At 44.4% G+C, this 18,754-nt stretch overlaps 1 protein-coding gene across 1 annotated transcript; it reads left to right on the top strand.

Annotated features, from left to right (window-relative positions):
• Positions 1 to 5,902: 5,902 nt before the first annotated feature.
• POP4 (POP4 homolog, ribonuclease P/MRP subunit) lies at positions 5,903 to 17,104 on the top strand. Its single transcript, XM_081870315.1, has 7 exons — positions 5,903 to 6,024; positions 8,281 to 8,333; positions 9,803 to 10,026; positions 12,284 to 12,361; positions 14,075 to 14,136; positions 15,062 to 15,163; positions 16,658 to 17,104. Exons 1-7 carry the CDS (start codon positions 5,934 to 5,936, stop codon positions 16,792 to 16,794), a joined length of 747 nt encoding a protein of 248 aa, XP_081726441.1. The 5' UTR covers positions 5,903 to 5,933; the 3' UTR covers positions 16,795 to 17,104.
• The last annotated feature ends 1,650 nt before the right edge of the window (positions 17,105 to 18,754 follow it).

Genomic DNA, 18,754 nt, shown 5'->3' with positions numbered 1-18,754 from the left:
GCCTAGTAGCAACTGACAGGGGAACTGGGCTCCAGGCACGGTTTGCAACATGCAACCAGCCTTTTGCGAGGAAGTGGAGATGTCTGGTCACCAGGTTTGGCACCTAACATCTCCATCTGACTGGTGTGGTTGTGATGCAGTACCAGCCAGCTGGTCTGTGGGGCAGTGCAGCACCACTGTGTGTCTTTTGATGCCGCCCTGCCATACAGACCATTTGCTTTGTAACCTTCACACACAAAGATAAGTGGCTAGACTTATCGTTGTGGTGACCATAGCCTAGATTTAAGGCGCCATTTGACTCCTAGGTTTTATATCTCCATTTCTCACACTCAGCTCTTGTGCTCAGGTCCTGCTTGTGGATTCCCTTTAGAGCATCCTGTTGTCCACTGCAAGAATGGGATGCTGTACTAGATGGGCCATTGGCCTAATCCAGAACACTCTTCTTATGTCCTTATGCAGATCACGCTTCAGCTGGTGACCCATAAATTTGGCATAGTAACAGCAAGTGTTAACTTTCGAGGGGATTTTATGTGAAGGGCTGTTTGTCAGTGGTAGAAAGGTCTGCTTTGTATGCAGAAAGTCCCAGTCAGGCATTTCCTGGTGGTGCTGGGAAAGATTCCCAGTCATAAATCCTGGAGAACCATTGCCTGTCACTGTAGACGATACTGGGCTGGTGGACCAACCATCTGACTCGGCATAAGGCAGCTTCCTATGTTCCTATGACTTGTTACCAAATAAAGTGGTACCTCGGGTTACAGACGCTTCAGGTTACAGACACTTCAGGTTACAGACTCCGCTAACCCAGAAATAGTACCTCAGGTTAAGAACTTTGCTTCAGGATGAGAACAGAAATCATGCGGTGGCAGCGCAGCAGCAGCAGGAGGCTCCATTAGCTAAAGTGGTGCTTCAGGTTAAGAACTGTTTCAGGTTAAGAACGGATCTTGGGAACAAATTAAGTTCTTAATCTGAGGTACCACTGTACACCAAACTTCGGTTTATGAAATTTGGGGGTACATCCCTGTGGGCTTCTCTTTAATTGTTAAAATGTTACGCTTTTCAAAATATATGCTCACAGTAATCAACAGAGATTTTGTGGCCCGGATTCAGAGCATCATCTTTTGTGAGGAGAAAAATGATATTTGTATAAACGACTTTCCCCACTTTCAATTCTTATCTTACCCTGCCCTCTAGTGAAAAGATGCATGGGTTACAGCCTAACTAAAGTCCTGTGAAAGCTGCGGGTGGGTTGGTAAAGGAAAGACGAGAAATTAGAGTCAGAAGTGATTATTGTATTTTTAGAGGGCAGTTTATAGGAGTCAAAGAAGTGTATTGCTATCATTTAGTCCAACTTTCAGATTTAAAGCACTCAGATCCTGAACAATAGAAATGTGATGTGTATCTGTGGTTCTCGTGGATTTTTCTTATGAGCTACCAATGTAAGATTTATTTATTTTTTCTTATGGGCTGCTTATGAGCTGGAATTATTTTCATTTAGCATCGTGCAGCTTTTACAAATCTGCATACCTGCCCTGGTATTGCAAAGTTCCAAAGCATAACAATAAAAACTGTGAAACAAAGTACTCCGTTCAACATTAATATAATAAAACCTCTCTTTCCTGTGAATCTGGACACATTAACATTGCAAGGCCTCGATCTGGAGGATAGTTGCAGTTGCTTTGCTTCAGCTAAGAGCCAGTGTGGTGTAGTGGGTTAGAGTATTGGACTAGCACCTGAAGGGTAAAAGGCAGGCCGCAGGCCTGGGAAGGCCAGGTCGTCCTCTTATATACTTGCTGGGATTGACAAGGCATCTGACCCTCACCTGCAGCTGCCTCTGATTAGTTATCATTTAACTCTTTGGGGAAATAATTAGCATCACATGTCATGTGCATGGAAGTTGCTGAACCAACTTACCAACTAGAAGGATTACAGTTAATAGCACCAGTTTTCCTATAACTTGATATTGCTGTATAGTTTTGATGAACTGCAAAAGCATTTTGAGTTTGCTTTCTGTTGCCACCCTGGAACCTTTCTTTATTAGTGCCACTTTGTTTTGTACGATTCCTTGCAAACTTTTCTGCTTGTTTATGTTGATAATATAATTTTTGTTACTGAAGACAAACAATATTGTACAAAAACAAGGTTGGCTTCAGGCCTGGCCAGGACACAGGCGTCCTGACTGTGACAAAGGTGACCTGTGTGCTTGCTTGCTTGCTTGCTTGCTTGCTTAACAGCTCTTGGGAACTTCAAGGTCCCTGCTCTCCCTTCTTATGGTCTTTGTATTGGACCTGGAGATTCCAATAGAGAGCATTCCATGGCAAGAAGGAGGGCAAGTGGGCACTCTATCAAATGACAGGGCAGGAGTTACACAGAGCAGGGCCTTTTCACTGGTGGTGCCCATTGTATGCCTCGCTCTTCCCAGACCTACTCTCTTTTGGCCTGTATTTTGGAGCTTTATAATTTAGGAAGACTTTGGAAGAACTGGTTGACAAGTCTTATCAGTTGCTGACATATGAGCAGATTTTATTTGCTGCTATTCTGTGCTTCTGGTGCACCAGGGTTTACACCAGCATAATAGAGTTGGCCAGAATGCCAGAAGGGATACAATTTACGAGCTTTCTCCATTATCTGCACAGCAGGGGGTGTTCAGTCAACAGTGCAAAGGCTGAGCTGAAGCATTCCCTGCTGGTTACCTGCTTCCAGCAATAGGGGTCGCTGTTTGGTAGTACCCATTTGGTTAGCTGTCAGATTCTAGAGCTCCCTATTGGTGGCTCTTAGGTAATTCACAAAATACAGAGTCCATTCATAAAACACAGTATTCATTCATAAAGCAGTAACATAAATCTCCATTGCTACATATTGGGTGGTTGAATGTACAAGTTTATGGCCATGCTTTGGTGTAGTGCTTATGCCACTGTGAATAAAAGGTGGCTGGGCTCATTGTCTCAGGGTTTGGGGAGAAAGAGGTGACAAAACCGATTTCCAATAAGTGCCCCCCCTTTATTTCCATAACAAGTCCTTGAGTTTGTACTCTGAATGGTGACACCAGGGACCTAGAAGGTGCAGGCCTTGTCAGTCCAACCCCTGCACAGTCTCATCAGGGCTGACCTTAAGGCAATTGGAGCAACTGGGCCAAATTGGGCCTCTCCTAAGGGGGCCCCCACACCAGGGCAGTCTAGATGGATTTATTTATATCTATAAGATTTTGCAGACTTTGGCTGTGAACTGGGGCCCTACAAAAAAAAAAAAAAAAAAAACCAAGTTGCGCCCCACTGCTTCAAATTGGGCCCCACTGGCTAGCAAGGGCTTGAGTTGCCCTGCCCTTGCATGAAGTCTTGGGTTTACAATTTTGGGAGAGGGGAGGCTATGGCACTGGGGAGCGGGCAGGCTGGTGAGGTCCCTTAGACTTCGAGACCCGAGTTGCCCTGCCCTCGCATGAAGTCTTGGGTTTGCAATTTTGGGAGAGGGGAGACTTCCCGCTAGGGAGCGGGAGGGCTGGCGAGGCCCCTTAGATTTCGAGGCCCTGGGCTTCAGCTTACTTAGCCTATACATAAATCCAGCATTGACTGAGTGGCTTGGAGCCTTGATGGCGCCCCTCTGGAGGCTTCACCCAGGGCAGAAACCCTGGCTAGCCCTCCAGCTACGGCTCTGATCTACCTATCTTTTTATCTATCTACCCACATTTTCCTCACTCACTTACTCCCCCCAAATCCCTGTGCATGCCCATGGGTGATGCTCCTTCCATTAACGCTGGATGCCACAGTTCTCTTTCCTGTGTTGTTAGAGAATCTTCAGTCTCAACATAAGGAAATGCATCATCATTCATTCAACAATGATTTCTTACCTCGAGCTCAAAAAACAAGAAAATTAAAATGAAGCCGTGAAATTGGTAAAAGAGACCATCTTCCCCCAGGCACCAGTTTAGCTTGGATCATTGGATTTACAGCCCAGTATCACCAATGCTGGTTTGACTGTTAACGCCTTAAATGCTTTGCGAATTATGACATAAATCCAATGAAGGGGCCCTCATGTGGCTCCAAAGACCTATAGCGCTTATCTTGATCTTTCGTTCACGAAAACAGTGCCTCGCTTAACAGTGGCAGAAATTTGAGGGGTTAAATCGGTTTTTTAAAAGAGATCTAATTGGCTGTGACAAGTTTCTCCCCCACACTTAATTGGCAAGGGGTGGGAAGACGTTGCGACAGAATTCTGCAGAAGGTTACATTGACATTTATTTTTTAGTTTCTACATTTTATTCCACCTTTCCTCCAAGGGTTCAAGGTGGCGTACATGATTCTCCCACTCCTCATTTTACAGCAGCCCTGCGAGGTAAGATTAGGCTGAGTGACAGCAACTGGCCTAAGGTCACCGGGGGAGCCACATGGTTGAATGAGGATTTGAACTCTGTTCTCCCAAGTCTGAGGTCCAACCACCATCAAGGCCCAACAAGAGAGCCCTGTATCCCTATACAGTGGTACCTCGGGTTCCATACGCTTCAGGTTCCATACGCTTAAGGTTACAGACTCCGCTAACCCAGAAATAATACCTCAGGTTAAGAACTTTGCTTCTGGATGAGAACAGAAACCACGCGGCGACAGCACAGCAGCAGCGGGAGGCCCCATTAGCTAAAGTGGTGCTTCAGGTTAAGAACAGTTTCAGGTTAACAACGGACCTCTGGAACGAATTAAGTACGTAACCAGAGGTACCACTGTAGATGTGAAGTCACTGTTGGGCTATCGCTCTGTATGCCAATCATAAATCAAGCAGTGGTGTAAAGAGCCTGCTGGATCAGGCCAATGGCCCATCTAGTCCAGCATCCTGTTCTCACAGTGGCCAACCGGGTGCCTGAGGGAAACCCACAAGCAGGATTCGAGCACAAAAGCACCCTCCCCACCTGCAGTTTCCAGCAACTGCTATTTTTAAGCATTACTGCCTCCAACATTAATGCACTTCGCCTCTGTGAATTTGCCTTATCTTTTTTTCAAAAGCCATCCAAGTCAGTGGCCATCATTGCCTCCTGTGGAGTCACATGGTTTTAAGTATGCAGTTTTGTTTTCTTTTCTCTGTCCTGTTTTGTTTTGTTTTCTCTTTCCTGAATCTTCCAACCCTCATCTTCATTGGACAGCAGCGAATTCCAGTGCTATGAGAGAGGGAGAAAAAGCTTTTCTCCATCCACTTTCTGCTTGCCATGTATAAATAGCATCTTATTCGCCTTTTCTCTGAACTGGAAAAGTCCCAAACGCTGCAACTTTTATTCACAGAGTAATGCCTTACAAGAATTAAGAAAATTCTGAGCAGTTTCCACTGTTCAAAAAATCTTCTTCCTTGCCAGTTCAGGCAGCCATATGTGTTCCTAAAAGAAGGGTCCAGTTAAATTGTCTGTATATAAGACTTCCAGGTTTCATTTGACTCTAAGGTTTTGTTTGTATGCCTGCAAGGATATAAAAGGGGCAGCTGTCTAGGAGTGTTGCTTAACCGGGACTGGACAAGAGACCCCATCGAGGTAGAAGAAGCAGATAGAGGAGTCCGGCCTCCTTTTTCGCTCAGGTCTCATTTTGTGAAGAAAGTGAGAGGAAACAACGTAATTACGATATATACCATAAGCCTGCCTTAAAAAAAAATCCCTTTAACAAAAAAAAGTGCTACAAATGCATATTTTTCGAAGTTTAAATAATTCAAAACGTCCCGCAGATGCATAATCCGTCATTCTTTTCAGACTGACTTAACGACAGCCCTGCAATGTAGTGCGCTGCAGCTTGCTTGTTTACCCTTATTATTTCTGTTTCTACGACGCATCAAGGTACTGCAAAAGGCATAACTGCGCGTGCGTAGATTCTAGCTCTACAGTCGTTCTTAGGGGTGGGGCTAGCGGAGATGCGTCTCTCCCCCTCTTAAGCCAACCAGAGGGCGAAGGCAGCGCATGCGCGTTTCATTTTATGGGCGGTGGCGGCGAGGGGGCGCGTGTGAGCGGACTGAATTTCTGTCGCGTCTTCTGTGCAGAGAAGGATCCGGCCGGCAAGATGGAGAGTAAGTTTGCTCCTTTCCCATCGGCGTGGGGGCGTGTATCTTACCGTTTTGCTCCGGAATGATTAATCCGGAGTGACTCCAGTTCTGGCCTCGCGGTCATTAAAGCTGCCCTATTTTACCCATTTGGGAATTGGGGTGGAGGAGCTACCTTTTTCCCACGCGTCCACCCACACCCGCCCCGTGATGCAGAGTGCTTAAACCCCCATTCTATTTTACTCTGGAACCACTGATCTGGAGTGACCTAAAATCTGCTTTGTTTTCGTTTTTGCCAGCTTCCCGACGAGCAGAGAGGGAAGGGGAACTAATTTTTGTTACTCTTTCGCCCACCTTCTCTGCGAGTAGCGCAAGCTAGTTGACGCGTGTCTGTTGATCTTGTGAACATGACCTTAAAGCAGCAGATGCCCCTCAAGGCTCAGGCATGGGGCAAGCTAAGCAGGAGAGGAATAGAATTCAAGTAATCTAAATTCAGGCACAAGCCTCTGTCAATAATATATACATATTTGGGGGTCCAAATAGACCTATTGATCGGGAGAGAGGCCAAAGGTGATTTCTCGCACTTTCATGTGCCTTATTTCCCTTTAATTATTATTTATCCTTCCCTTTGCAAGTTGCCAAACAAGGACTTGACTATGTTGTTTATCACCATCGTCATTTATTTGTATGCCACCTTTCAACCATGCTTGCAACGTGAAAGAATTTACATAATTGCAAAAGTACGGGACAAGTAGTCATAAGCAATAAATAAAAACGTATCAAAATGTGCACAACAAAAGTAAACAAGTCATAATAAGATCCAAAAAATACAAATACAAAAAATGAATGTCAATAACAGCAAAATTAACATCGCCAAAATTAAATCTTGATCCCAGCAAATAAAAAAACCCTAAACAATGTCCCACTAAATGCATCAACTTCCCCACCTCAAAACATTTTTTTATTATTATACAAGAACATGTAGCCACACACACAAAACCAAGTAGAAATATATAAAATAAAAATAAATGCCCAGTAGCACCTTAGAGACCAACTAAGTTTGTTCTTGGTATGAGCTTGGCATGAGTTGGTCTCTCAGGTGCTACTGGACAATTTTTTTTATACAGTGGTACCTCAGGTTAAGTACTGAATTCATTCTGGAGGTCCGTTCATAACCTGAAACTATTCTTAACCTGAAGCACCACTTTAGCTAATGGGGCCTCCTGCTGCCACCATGCCGCCGGAGCACTATTTCTGGGTTAGCGGAGTCTGTAACCTGAAGCATATGTAACCTGAAGCGTATGTAACCCGAGGTACCACTGTATATTTCTACTGCGTCAGACCAACACGGCTACCTACCTGAACACAAAACCAAGTAAAAGAGGGAAAAGTAATACAGAGTTGCAGAATAAGCAAACCAGTGTATCAATTACACTGAATAGCAAATGCATCAAGTTGAGTCTCAGACTCCTGGTCTGGGGGAAAGAAGGGATATAAATAAATAATATAATAAATGTGAGGATGATGCTAGTAATTATTATTATTATTATTATTATTATTATTATTATTAATAATAATAATAATAATTCAATGACTAAGACTAAAAACCAGAACCCAGCATTGAACAAAGGGGATGCTTGATTCATTTGGGGCTACCAGGAACAAGGGGCAGATTTATGTCCCTATTGTAAAGGATGCTCCAGGGGACGTTACTTTCTCCTGTTTGAGTGAATGGCTGCTAACCAGTGTTATGCTGAGCTAAAAGGACCCAAGGAGGAGCAAAGAGGCTGTGATCTCCTTCCTGGGAGCCTGCATGTTCCCACTCACCCATGGTTTGGCTTAGTGTCACCTTTGAACGTGACCCATCAGAAAATGCATTTCCATCAAGATCTGGGCTATGCTGAAAAGCAGATCTGGAATTTTACTATTTCCTCAGTGTGAGTCCATGAGTGTGGAGGGTTGTATGACATAAGATATATATTTTTATTATTACATTTGTATCCCACCTTTTTCTCCAGGGAGCTTCATGACTGAGTAGGAACAAGAACCCCAATTTCCCACGTCCCAGTCCCACACTCTAACCACTACACTGGTTTTGGGGGTGTCTTATTTGGAACAGTGTTCTGGATTCCATATGTGAAACGGAAGATGACAAAATGCCCCACGTGTTTAGACCAGTCTGCTCCTGTTTTGAATGCTGCTGCTGCTTGGTTATTGAACATGAAGCCTGCGATGTTTGTGTTTGGAAAGGATGTATAGAAACCTCTCCCTAATCTCTTCCAGGTGTGTTATATCGGCAGCTACCCCAGCAGACAGCCACGATCCTGAACATACAGGTATTTTCTGTGCGTTGGGGCAAAAAGCATGGAACTGGTATGAAGGCAAGGTGGAAGCAGGACAATATAATATATATATAGAGAGAGAGAGAGAGAGAGAAAGCAAAAGACCTGGATGTAGGAGCTCTGCTGTGTCAGACTGAGGGAAATTGCCTCAGCCTGCCAGTTAATACAAGAGGGACCACCTCTCATGGAGGAGAAGGCTACTGATGGGAGGAAGCAATTCTTCTGAATACCAGTTGCAGGAAACCACAGGAGAGGAGAGGGCTGTTGGGCTCAAATCCTGCTTGTGGGTTTCCCACAGACATCAGGTTAGCCACTATGAGAACAGGAAGCTGGACTAGATGGGCCATTGGTGTGATTCTGATGTTCATATGGTCTTGAAAGACCTACATTGGCTCCCAGTATTTTTCTGTGCACAATTCAAAGTGTTGGTGCTGACCTTTAAAGTCCTAAACGGCCTCGGTCCAGTATATCTGAAGGAGCGTCTCCACCACCATCGTTCTACCCGGACACTGAGGTCCAGCTTCGAGGGCCTTCTGGCGGTTCCCTCACTGTGAGAAGCCAAGTTACAGGGAACCTGGCAGAGGGCCTTCTCAGTAGTGGCACCCACCCTGTGGAACACCTTCCCACCAGATGTCAAAGAGAACAACAACTACCAGACTTTTAGAAGACTTCTGAAGGCAGCCCTGTTTAGGGAAGCTTTTAATGTTTGATGTATTACGGTATTTTAATATTTTGTTGGAAGCCGCCCAGAGTGGCTGAGGAAGCCCAGCCAGATGGGTGGGGTATAAATAATAATAATAATAATAATAATAATAATTATTTATTATTATTATTATTATTATTATTATTATTATTATTATTATTTATTATCATATGCAACAAAATGCTGTAGCATGAAATACTTGTTTTCGGTATTCTGGTCTTAACAACCAGAATACTGCATTCCGTTTCCCCTCTTGTCAGTCAGAATTCTGTGACCACTGAGCATGTTTTGGTCCTCGTTGCACTGTTTTGCTTCTATATGTGTTTTCAAACCTGCTGCAAGGGGCAAAGAGAGGGATTCCCCCCGAGCTTGGTGATGCCTCTGTTGGTTCATGAGTGGTGCTGATATAAAAAGAAAAATCTATTAAGATCTAGGTAATAAAAACAGTGCAGCACTATTAAAAGCCCTTTTCTTAAAAACTAAAACTAGAACCAGTCAGTTCGCAAAGGCCTCTTGGAATAAAGCAGTCTGCAGGACCAGGAGGGAGCCAGTCTAGCTTCTCTCGGGAGGGAGTTCCAAAGGCTGGGAGCAGCCACCAAGAAGGCTCTTCTCCTGCGTGCCTGTGAAGGTGGTAGGGCCTCCCCCTAAGATCTCAGCCCAGGCAGGAGAATATGGTCCTTCAGATAGCCTATGCTTTGTGAAGAAGTGCACACTTTAGTCTCAGTGACTCAGTGAATTCTTTTTCTTCTTCTTTTTGTAGCCTCAAGGGTCAAAGGAAGCCGAGGCCTTTGTGAAAGCCTTCCTAAAGCGCAGCATGCCTCAGAAGAGCGATGAAGACATCCAGGACCACTTAACCCGAAAAGCGGTTGTCCTGGAACACCTGCACAAGAGGAGGAGAAGGCAGAAGAAGAGGAAAGGCAAGGGGTTCTCCGCCAAGCAGAGGAGAGAGATGAAGCTCTTTGACATTAAACCAGAGCACCAGAGGTACGTACTTCTTCGTGAAGCAAATAGTTAAGCTGTGGGTTTCGCTCCCGCAGGAGACAGCAATGACCACCAACTTAGACAGCAGCCCAGCGGTCAGCATTGGTCTCAGCCTGCTGGCGGAAAGCTAGCAAAGAGGGAGCCAGTGTGACCTCTCTTCGGGAGGGAATTCCACATAATGGGGGAGCAGCCACAGAAAAGGCTCTCTCTCTCTCTCAGGTCACCACCATGTTTCTGAAGTTGCTGAGACTGAGAGAAATTGCACTGAGGATCTTAACACCTGGGCAGATATGAATATGGATATATTATATTTCAAGGAGCCTGGGCCCAAGGGACTGATGGGGGGGGGGGTGGACTCCATCCCAGGACAGAGTCTAACACAGGTCAGTTAAGCCAGGCTTGTAACTTGCATGGGCTCATTTACAGTGTTGTATTAACAACTGATAGCAGTATAGAAAGCCTCCTTAAGAAGGATGCTTAGTTTTTTTCTTTTTGCAAATTGGGATGTCAGTAAGGAAATGTGCTTTGGTCTGTACCATTCTGATTTTGATAGTGGCAATGAGTTAACAGGTTCTTTTCACCATGTTGGTTCACAACCAAGAAAGATAACTTGCCTTTGGCACGACAGGCTTCACTTTCAAGTTAACCTGTCTGAGCACCCAGGTGTTTCACTCCCCAGCATCTCCAGGTAGGGTTTGGAAAAGATTTCCTGCCTGAAACCCTGGAGAGTTTTTGACAGTCAATGTAGACGGCACTGGCGTAGATGAACCAATGATCTGACTCTGTAGGGCAGCTTCCTAGAATATTTCTCATTTAAAATAATTCTACAATGGTACTTGGCCACTAGAGGGCAACTTGTGACCTTTTTATTCCAAAAGGTGCCTTGTTTCAAATTTCTGCATGATCATTTTTCTTTTGTTTTTAAGGCTTTCAAACAGCAGAGCTGGTGTGTAGTCTCAGCTATGCTCCGATAGCAATACAGTGGTACCTCGGGTTAAGTACTTAATTCATTCCAGAGGTCCGTTCTTAACCTGAAGCACCACTTTAGCTAATGGGGTCTCCTGCTTCTGCCACGCCACCAGAGCACCATTTCTGTTCTCATCCTGAAGCAAAGTTCTTAACCTGAAGCACTATTTCTGGGTTAGCTTCTGTAACCTGAAGCGTATGTAACCCGAGGTACCACTGTAACCAGATAGTATCACCTTCTGGTGTTAGACCTCCTATTCCCTACACGGAGTTCCCTGGGGAGTTCTGTGAGGGGAGTAGGGGTCTCCTAGCAACTCTCGGCAGCCTGAACAAACTATAGTTCCTAGGATTATTGGGGGGGGGGAGAGAGAGCCATGACTGTTGAATGGTATAATAAGTATTTTAAATGTATGACGCAATTATGACCCAGAAGACAAGCAGCACAGGTGGTTCCCTTCAGCATTTCAGGAGCGGAGAATAAGGCGGTCTTTAGCCCCCAAAATTAAAAGGACCAAAACTTTCGGCAACACTTGACGTTTGTCATGTTTTGGATCCAATTTAGCTCTGCCTTAAGCTTCAATAAAAATGACTCACTATCGAGCCTCGTCTAAACTATACAATTAAAGCAGTGTCATGCCACTTTAAACAGTCAGGGCTTCCTGCAAAGAATCATGGGAATCCTGTGGTTCGTTAAGGATATATAGAGGTTAGGAGATGCCGGTTCCCCTCACGGAGCTACAATTTCCAGAATTCCTTCTGAAAAGGGGGCTGGTGGTTAAACAACTCAGATCGTAACTTTCTCTCCAATGTAATCACTGCCCTTGAACGGCATTAAAGCCGTTGGATGGCCATCTTGTTTCCCTTACAGCTGACGGCTATTGAAAACGTTGAGCGCTTTCTGAACAGGAAGGCCCAGACTTCATCCACAACTTCAGCCTTTTTATGCTATCTTTTTGTGAATTGCCTTTGTCCCACTCGTAATATTCCATCCATAAAATCAGGAGGGAAACCGTTTCTGAAATCCTAAATTGAATAGTTTCCATTTCGGATGAGAGGGCTATCAATGGCTGCTCACCCTGATGGCTGTGCTCTGCCCTCCACAGTCGGAGGGAGCAATGATTCTGAATACCAGTTGCTAGAAGCCACAGGAGGAGCTCGAATCCTTGTGCTTGCTAGATAGGTCACTGGGCCCTGATCCAGCAGGGCTCTTCTTGCGTTCTTAGATTTAATAGATGCTTCAGGGCATTGTTGATACATGGGGAATTAACAAAGTCATTTTTGACTTGTTCTGCAGGTACGAGATCTTTGTGCCATTACATGAGCTGTGGGAGCAGTACATCAGAGATCTCTGCAATGGGCTCAAGCCAGAAGCGTAAGTTCACTAGGCTTAAGTAGTGCTTGGATCACATTTGGAGACTTACGTTGGGAGCATAGCAGTGATCAGGTGCCGTTTCTCAGGAAATCAGGGTATGGGGAACCCGTGGCCCTCCAGATGTTGTTGGGCTCCAACTCCCATCAGCCCCAGCAAACAGCCTGGCTAGTGGTCATGGATGATGCAAGTTTGGTGTTTTCACCACAGGTTCCCCTATCGCTGTGTTAGCCCCAAATGGAATTACTTATTATCATTTTTTGTTTGTTTGTTTTATTGGGCACCACCAAATAAATAAACCTCAAAGCAGTTTAAAGTAAGAAGAAAGCAATGGAATTAACAGCAAAAACAGTTAAAGACAACTATTTAAAATATTTGGGGGGGAGAAAAGTCTGTGCAGTGTGATTTTGTGGTTCGAGGACCCAATCCCCGCTTTGTGGAATGAAGACACACAGACACAGAGTATAAGGTTAATGGGCAAGAAAAGGCCACAGCTTTATTGATTACAGCAAGTGAGAAGGTATTGGCTTAGGCATTGGACCACGACAGATTTACTCCACCCACTCGGAGAGGGGTGAGCCCAAAGGGGGTTTATTCACCAGAAGGTGGAGCCTGTTGATGCTAATACAACTATAAGCTGTAATCCCCTGATATCACTTGCTGTAATCCCCTGATATCACCGAGGGTCGTGCCATGGCCCCCCGCCACACAGGCATCGGACAGGATCCACAACCGCCGGATTCCTTTAACGGAATACCCAAATTTGAAGGGGTAGGCGATGGCCACACCTAGCCCTTCCACACACCATCAACACATTCCAATGCCTAACCTAACCGCCAATACCAAGAAAGTTGTGACGATTGCTACGAGGTAGGAGAAAAAACCAAAAGGCCTAATGCCAATTGGAAAAATTCCTACCAGGCCCCCTGGGCGACCAACCTAAGGTCCATAGCAAGGTCAAGAGAAAAACTAAGCCCTAAGCTCTAAGGGAGTGGAGGGTGGGTGACTCGCGACGAGAAGGCGGAAAATGAGGCGGAATGGCTGGTGCAGCAGTAAGTTAAACTGCAAACCACGCCCCCTCCAAGCCGCCCAGTTGGGTGCTTACCTGTGGGCGTGGTGCGCCAGCCAGGTGAGTGGGGCAGGGGGCGTAACGCCCCCTGTGTGACGCAGAAATCGCGTCCCGCCCACAACACCTCCCCTCTTGGAGGAGGAGAGGCTTTTATTTAAGAGCCTGTAGGGTTATTTTAGGTAAGGTCCAGCACTTATGGGTTGTAGCCAGTGCTAGTCATAACTCTGATCAGTCCCATTGAAATTACAGGGCATAAGTAACATAGGGCAATTAATTTCAATAGGGCTACTCTGAGTAAAAGGTTGTTGAATGCAACCCTGTGTTTGTAAGGTAATAGCTGCATGCAGTTCCTGGTTGCATGGGACAGTGAAGAGGCTGTTAGAGAAGAGATGGATCACACCATCTCTCCTTTATGCCTGCCATAGAATGGCGAGGGATGCCCACTCCTCTGCACCCTGCATGGACATTCAGCCCTGTGCCAACCACTTGCAGGCTAGTGACGCCAAAGGCTTATCTGCAAGGCTGCTTTAAATTGAGTATTTCAGTATTTGAATGGCTTAGTGTTTCTTGGCACTGTAATGTTAATATTGTTGCTTTTTTAATACTTTGAAGAATTCTAACATTAATTAGTGTATTATATGTTATAGGCAGCCACAGATGATTCAGGCCAAATTGCTGAAAGCTGATCTTCACGGAGCTCTCATTACAGGTATTTGACTTCCGATCCTAAATGCAGGGATGCTTTTAACTTGGGACAGTTCTGAAGGCTGAAAGTCAAATGTCACCTACTTAAGCAGATCTCAATTGACCCTGTGAGTTTTGGGTTGATCAGCTGAGCAAGTGATTGATTGACGTAACCTGCATATTTTGCATAGGAGGGATCAATAACTTCAAAGGAAATGATGTACTTTTTTGTTTTCAAATGGGCTGCATGTAAGTAGAGCCATGCTGGATCAGACCAAGGGCTATAAGGGTTTTTGATCCAGTAGGAGGTATTCATTGATATGGGGATAAGAATAGGCAGTTTCTGCCTCCTCCCTGCAAACTCACGTGCCTTCGGAAATCTCTTCCGAATGATGATATTTTTATTACTGTGACTCACCTTCCATGTATACGTCCCTGTCTTCAAAACTAACTTTTTGTCTTTCTAATCCCTTTAGCCACAGACTCTGTTAACACACACTAGGGATACACTGCAACATTCTATTGGAAAGGCCTGCTTGCTAAACAAAAATATATAAGCTTCCCAATTAATTGGGGGCAACCATGTGGTCAATCTGTGTCCTGGTTCCAGCAAAACAATCTTGGACTGATAAGCCATGTGCCTAGCTTTTGCACTTTTATCCTGCCTCGTCAAACCACAGTTCCTTGTGATGTCCAAACTGGGAAACTATGGTTTCCATGCTACTTAAACATCATGATTTGGAAGCCAAGTCAATTACCCCTTGTTGGTGCAAATCCACTGAGTGTTATAAATAAATAGACACTGAAATCAGCTGGATGACACTTGTCAATTACACAAGCAGTTGCATTCTGTACTGTAAGGGGAAGCACAGAGGCAGGCAGAGTATTGCAGTAAGTATAATGCTAAAACTGACTGTCCTGCCCTAATAATCTGCTTTTCTTTGCTATAGTGACTAAATCGAAATGCCCCTCCTATGTCGGCATCACGGGCATTGTCCTGCAGGAAATGAAACATGTTTTCAAAATTATCACAAGAGAAGACAAGATGAAAGGTACCGGACACTCCTTACTGTAACTTGCTTTGTTAATGGCCCCGTCAAATTGCACAATGAATCACGGCTCCTGCTTCACAAATGGCCATTTGTCTCATTTCACCTTGGAAGGGTCTTGGCTAGTTGCTACAGAGTTGAGATTTTGGTTTCTTTTTTTAAAAAAAGTGAAATTGGTAAATCACAATTAAGATCTGTTTTCAGAGTATGCTGTACTGCACTTTAGGCACCAGCAAAAGCATTCCTTTTAATGAGGCCTTTGGTTTTAAACTATGTTTCTCCCTGTTGTCGGCGGCTTATGTCTCAGTCTTGATTTGTAGGCCCCTCAAGACAGGGGTCTGCCCCCCTCATTCTGAGTTAAGCACCCCATACAATGTGGTGAACTGCAGTGGTTTTCAACCAGTGTGCCATGGCACCCTGGGGTGCCTTGAATGATGGTCAGAGGTGCTGCAGGCAACACTGGACTCTGTCCCTCTTTCCTTCCCACCCTCCCCTGATGCCCTCTTGCGTCTCTGCCTCCCAAAGGCTTGCACAGCTGTTTATTGCAGCAGCAGTGGCCATAAGCCAGGGCCTTTTCAGTACTGGCCCCAACTTGGTGGAACGCTCTGTCACAGGAGAGTAGGGCCCAGTGGGACTTGATATATTTCCGCAAGGCCTGCAAGACAGAGCTGTTCCGCCTTGCCTTTGGTTTGGACTCAGTCTGACCCTTATGTTTCCCTCCCCTTATGGTCTTGATTTATCGGCTGCATTTTAAATTGCATTTTAACCTGTATTTTAAATTGCCCCCCCCCCCCGATTATATTTCTACTGTGATTTTATTGGTGTTAGCTGCTCTGAGCCTGGCTCTGGCTGGGGAGGGCGGGGTATAAATTATTATTATTATTATTATTATTATTATTATTATTATTATTAAGCTCCACAGGCGAATGGTGCTTCTGGGAGGCAGCTCTCTTTGGGGCAGGGAGGGGGGCAGCTCAGAGACCAGAGACTGCAGCGGTGGCAGCTGCCCAGAGGACTCCCAAGGCAGAGGGAACACTCCACAAGGGAGGGTGTTGGGTGTTTGAAAAGTGGTGGGAGGCTGCCAGCTCTGCAGGCAATACTAGGTTCCTGAGCCCCACAGGGGTGCCGCAGAAAGAATGTAGTTGGTCAAGGGAGCCGTGGACTCGAAAAGGTTGAAAACTCTGTTGTAGTGGGTTAAAAGTGCTGGACTGGGACCTGGAAGAGAACCGGTTTCAAATCCCTACTTGAACCATGAAGCTTACTGGGTGATCTTGGGGCAGGTCATTGCCTCTCAGCCTAACCTACCTCATTGGGTTACTGTGGGGATTAAATGGGGGGACGGAACCACATATACCCCCTTGAGCTCCTTGGAGGAAAAGGTGAGATCTAAATGCAGTAAAATAAATAAATAAGGTGGTACATCAATAGAACCACATAAGGCTCTGCATTTGCACTGCAGCTGCTGACGCCTGTCATCTTCTTGGTTTCCCTTTCCAGTCATCCCGAAGCTCAACAACGTCTTCAGCCTGGAGATCGATGGCTTCATCTCCTACATCTACGGGAGCAAGATTCAGTTCCGAGCCAGCGAGCGTTCTGCAAAGAAGTTCAAAGGAAGAGGGACAATTGACCTGTGAACCTTCTTTCTTTCTTTCTTTCTTTCTTTCTTTCTTTCTTTCTTTCTTTCTTTCTTTCTTTCTGGAAATGGGAGCCACTGATGTGTTGTTTCCAAGGGATGGAGAGACTATTCCTAGCAGTTTGTGCATCCTGAGACTTGGGTGCATGTGAAGGAACAATCCTTGTTGTTTTAAACAAGAGAGTGTGAGAAACGCATCCACATAAATGAATGTTCCTGCAGTGTTTCAAACACCATTCTATCCTTTGTACATCCTTTGTGTTTTATCAATGTTATTAAACCTGTTAAATAAATAAAATCATTTCCACTAAGCCCTAGGATCTAATCTGATACTTTGTTTACAGCAAAGTAAACCTTCCATAACCTCCCCGTAAGATTATGCATTTTGCAGTAGTAAACTGAGTCCTGGTTTGCATACCCTTGTAACTATCACAAGGATGACTCAAGATATCTTTGCAGTAGGAAAGAATGAGTTAACAGCAAGCATTTTCTTTTCTTTTTAAAAATATTTTATCTTCAAAATTTTTAGTTACAATTTTTCACATATTTAATGCTTTTTCCACAATATCAGATACAGTATGAACTTCCTCCTTTCCCTGATTTGAATTCCAATTTTCTCCCCTTATTTTCTTGCATCTCATTTTTATTTTCAAACTCATATCCTCTTATGTGCCTTGATTTCCAATGTTAACATAAATGTTACAGTATATCAAACCTGCTGGTGTTTTAATGTATTTACAATGGTCTTTTAAATAGTCCATAAATTTCTTCCATTTTTGCTCAAACTTTTCCTCGTCCTGGTCTCTGATCTTCACAGTCATCTTTGCCATTTCAGCATAGTCTATCATTTTAGTTATCCATTCTTTTTTAGTTGGTACCTTCTCTTCTTTCCATTTCTGGGCAAATAACATTCTTGCTGTTGTTGCTGCATACATAAATAATCTCTTTAGATCCCTTGGTATTCCATCACCTGTTAGTCCAAGCAAAAAGGCTTCTGGTTTTTTAACAAAAGTTATTTTAAACCTTTTTTTTTATTCATTATATATCATTTCCCAGAATTCTTTTGTTTTTCTACAGGACCACCACATATGATAAAAAGTACCTTCCTTTTCCTTGCACTTGCAACACACATACAGCCAGCATTTTCCCCTAGGAAGGCGATGGGGCAGTGCTACTTAGCAGAGGACTGGTTTTCTATGTATGCCAAAGGAAAAACTGACAAAGGTTTGTCCATCTAGTCTAAGGTTACCAGATTTTTTTCAATGAATACGGGGATGCTTTTCAACTTCAATGGATTATATATGGGGACTGATCTGTAAATCCAGGGACTGTCCCCAGGAAACGGGGACATCTGGTAACCTTAATCTAGTCTAGAAGTTCCCAAAGTGGGTGGTATCATCCCGGGGCGGGGGGGGCACGCTAAGAGGCAAGGGGCTGTGGGAGGATGCTGGAGGTATAAATGACTCAGATTTGGAAAAACTGGTATCACTGGATTGAGTTTGTCCATTTTTATTTTTGAATTAATTAAACAAAATAGTTTTAACTGGATTTCTAATAAACATGCAATTAATAGTTGCTGTTTTGAATTTTGAATCTTCAGCCTCACCCTAAAAAAAACCTGTTAGTTTTACCATGAGCACATTTTTTTTTCTCTTGCGGTGCAGACTTCCACAGGCAAAAGTCCACATCACCAGGAAGTGCTCCTGGTCCACAAGAAACCGATGAGCTTTTAACAGGGCACGAGTCTTCATTTTTGTCTTTGATGCAAACAACTAGGAACACCTCTAGAATGTATGTTCAGGCTTTTATTTTTCTTCCTTCCTAGGTAGGGGTTATTTCCACTTGTACAGGTTCCCAATGGGAGGAAACGAGCTTTCAAAAGTATTTTTTTGTGGGGAAATCAGGGGTGCCCGCTTCTCCCATATTCTGACCTATTGCTTTAACTACGCTTTGAAAATTAT

The sequence above is a fragment of the Podarcis erhardii genome (assembly GCF_964252035.2).
Source record: "Podarcis erhardii genome assembly, chromosome: 7".
NCBI lineage: Eukaryota > Metazoa > Chordata > Lepidosauria > Squamata > Lacertidae > Podarcis > Podarcis erhardii.
This window is presented reverse-complemented; position numbering and strand designations above follow the sequence as displayed.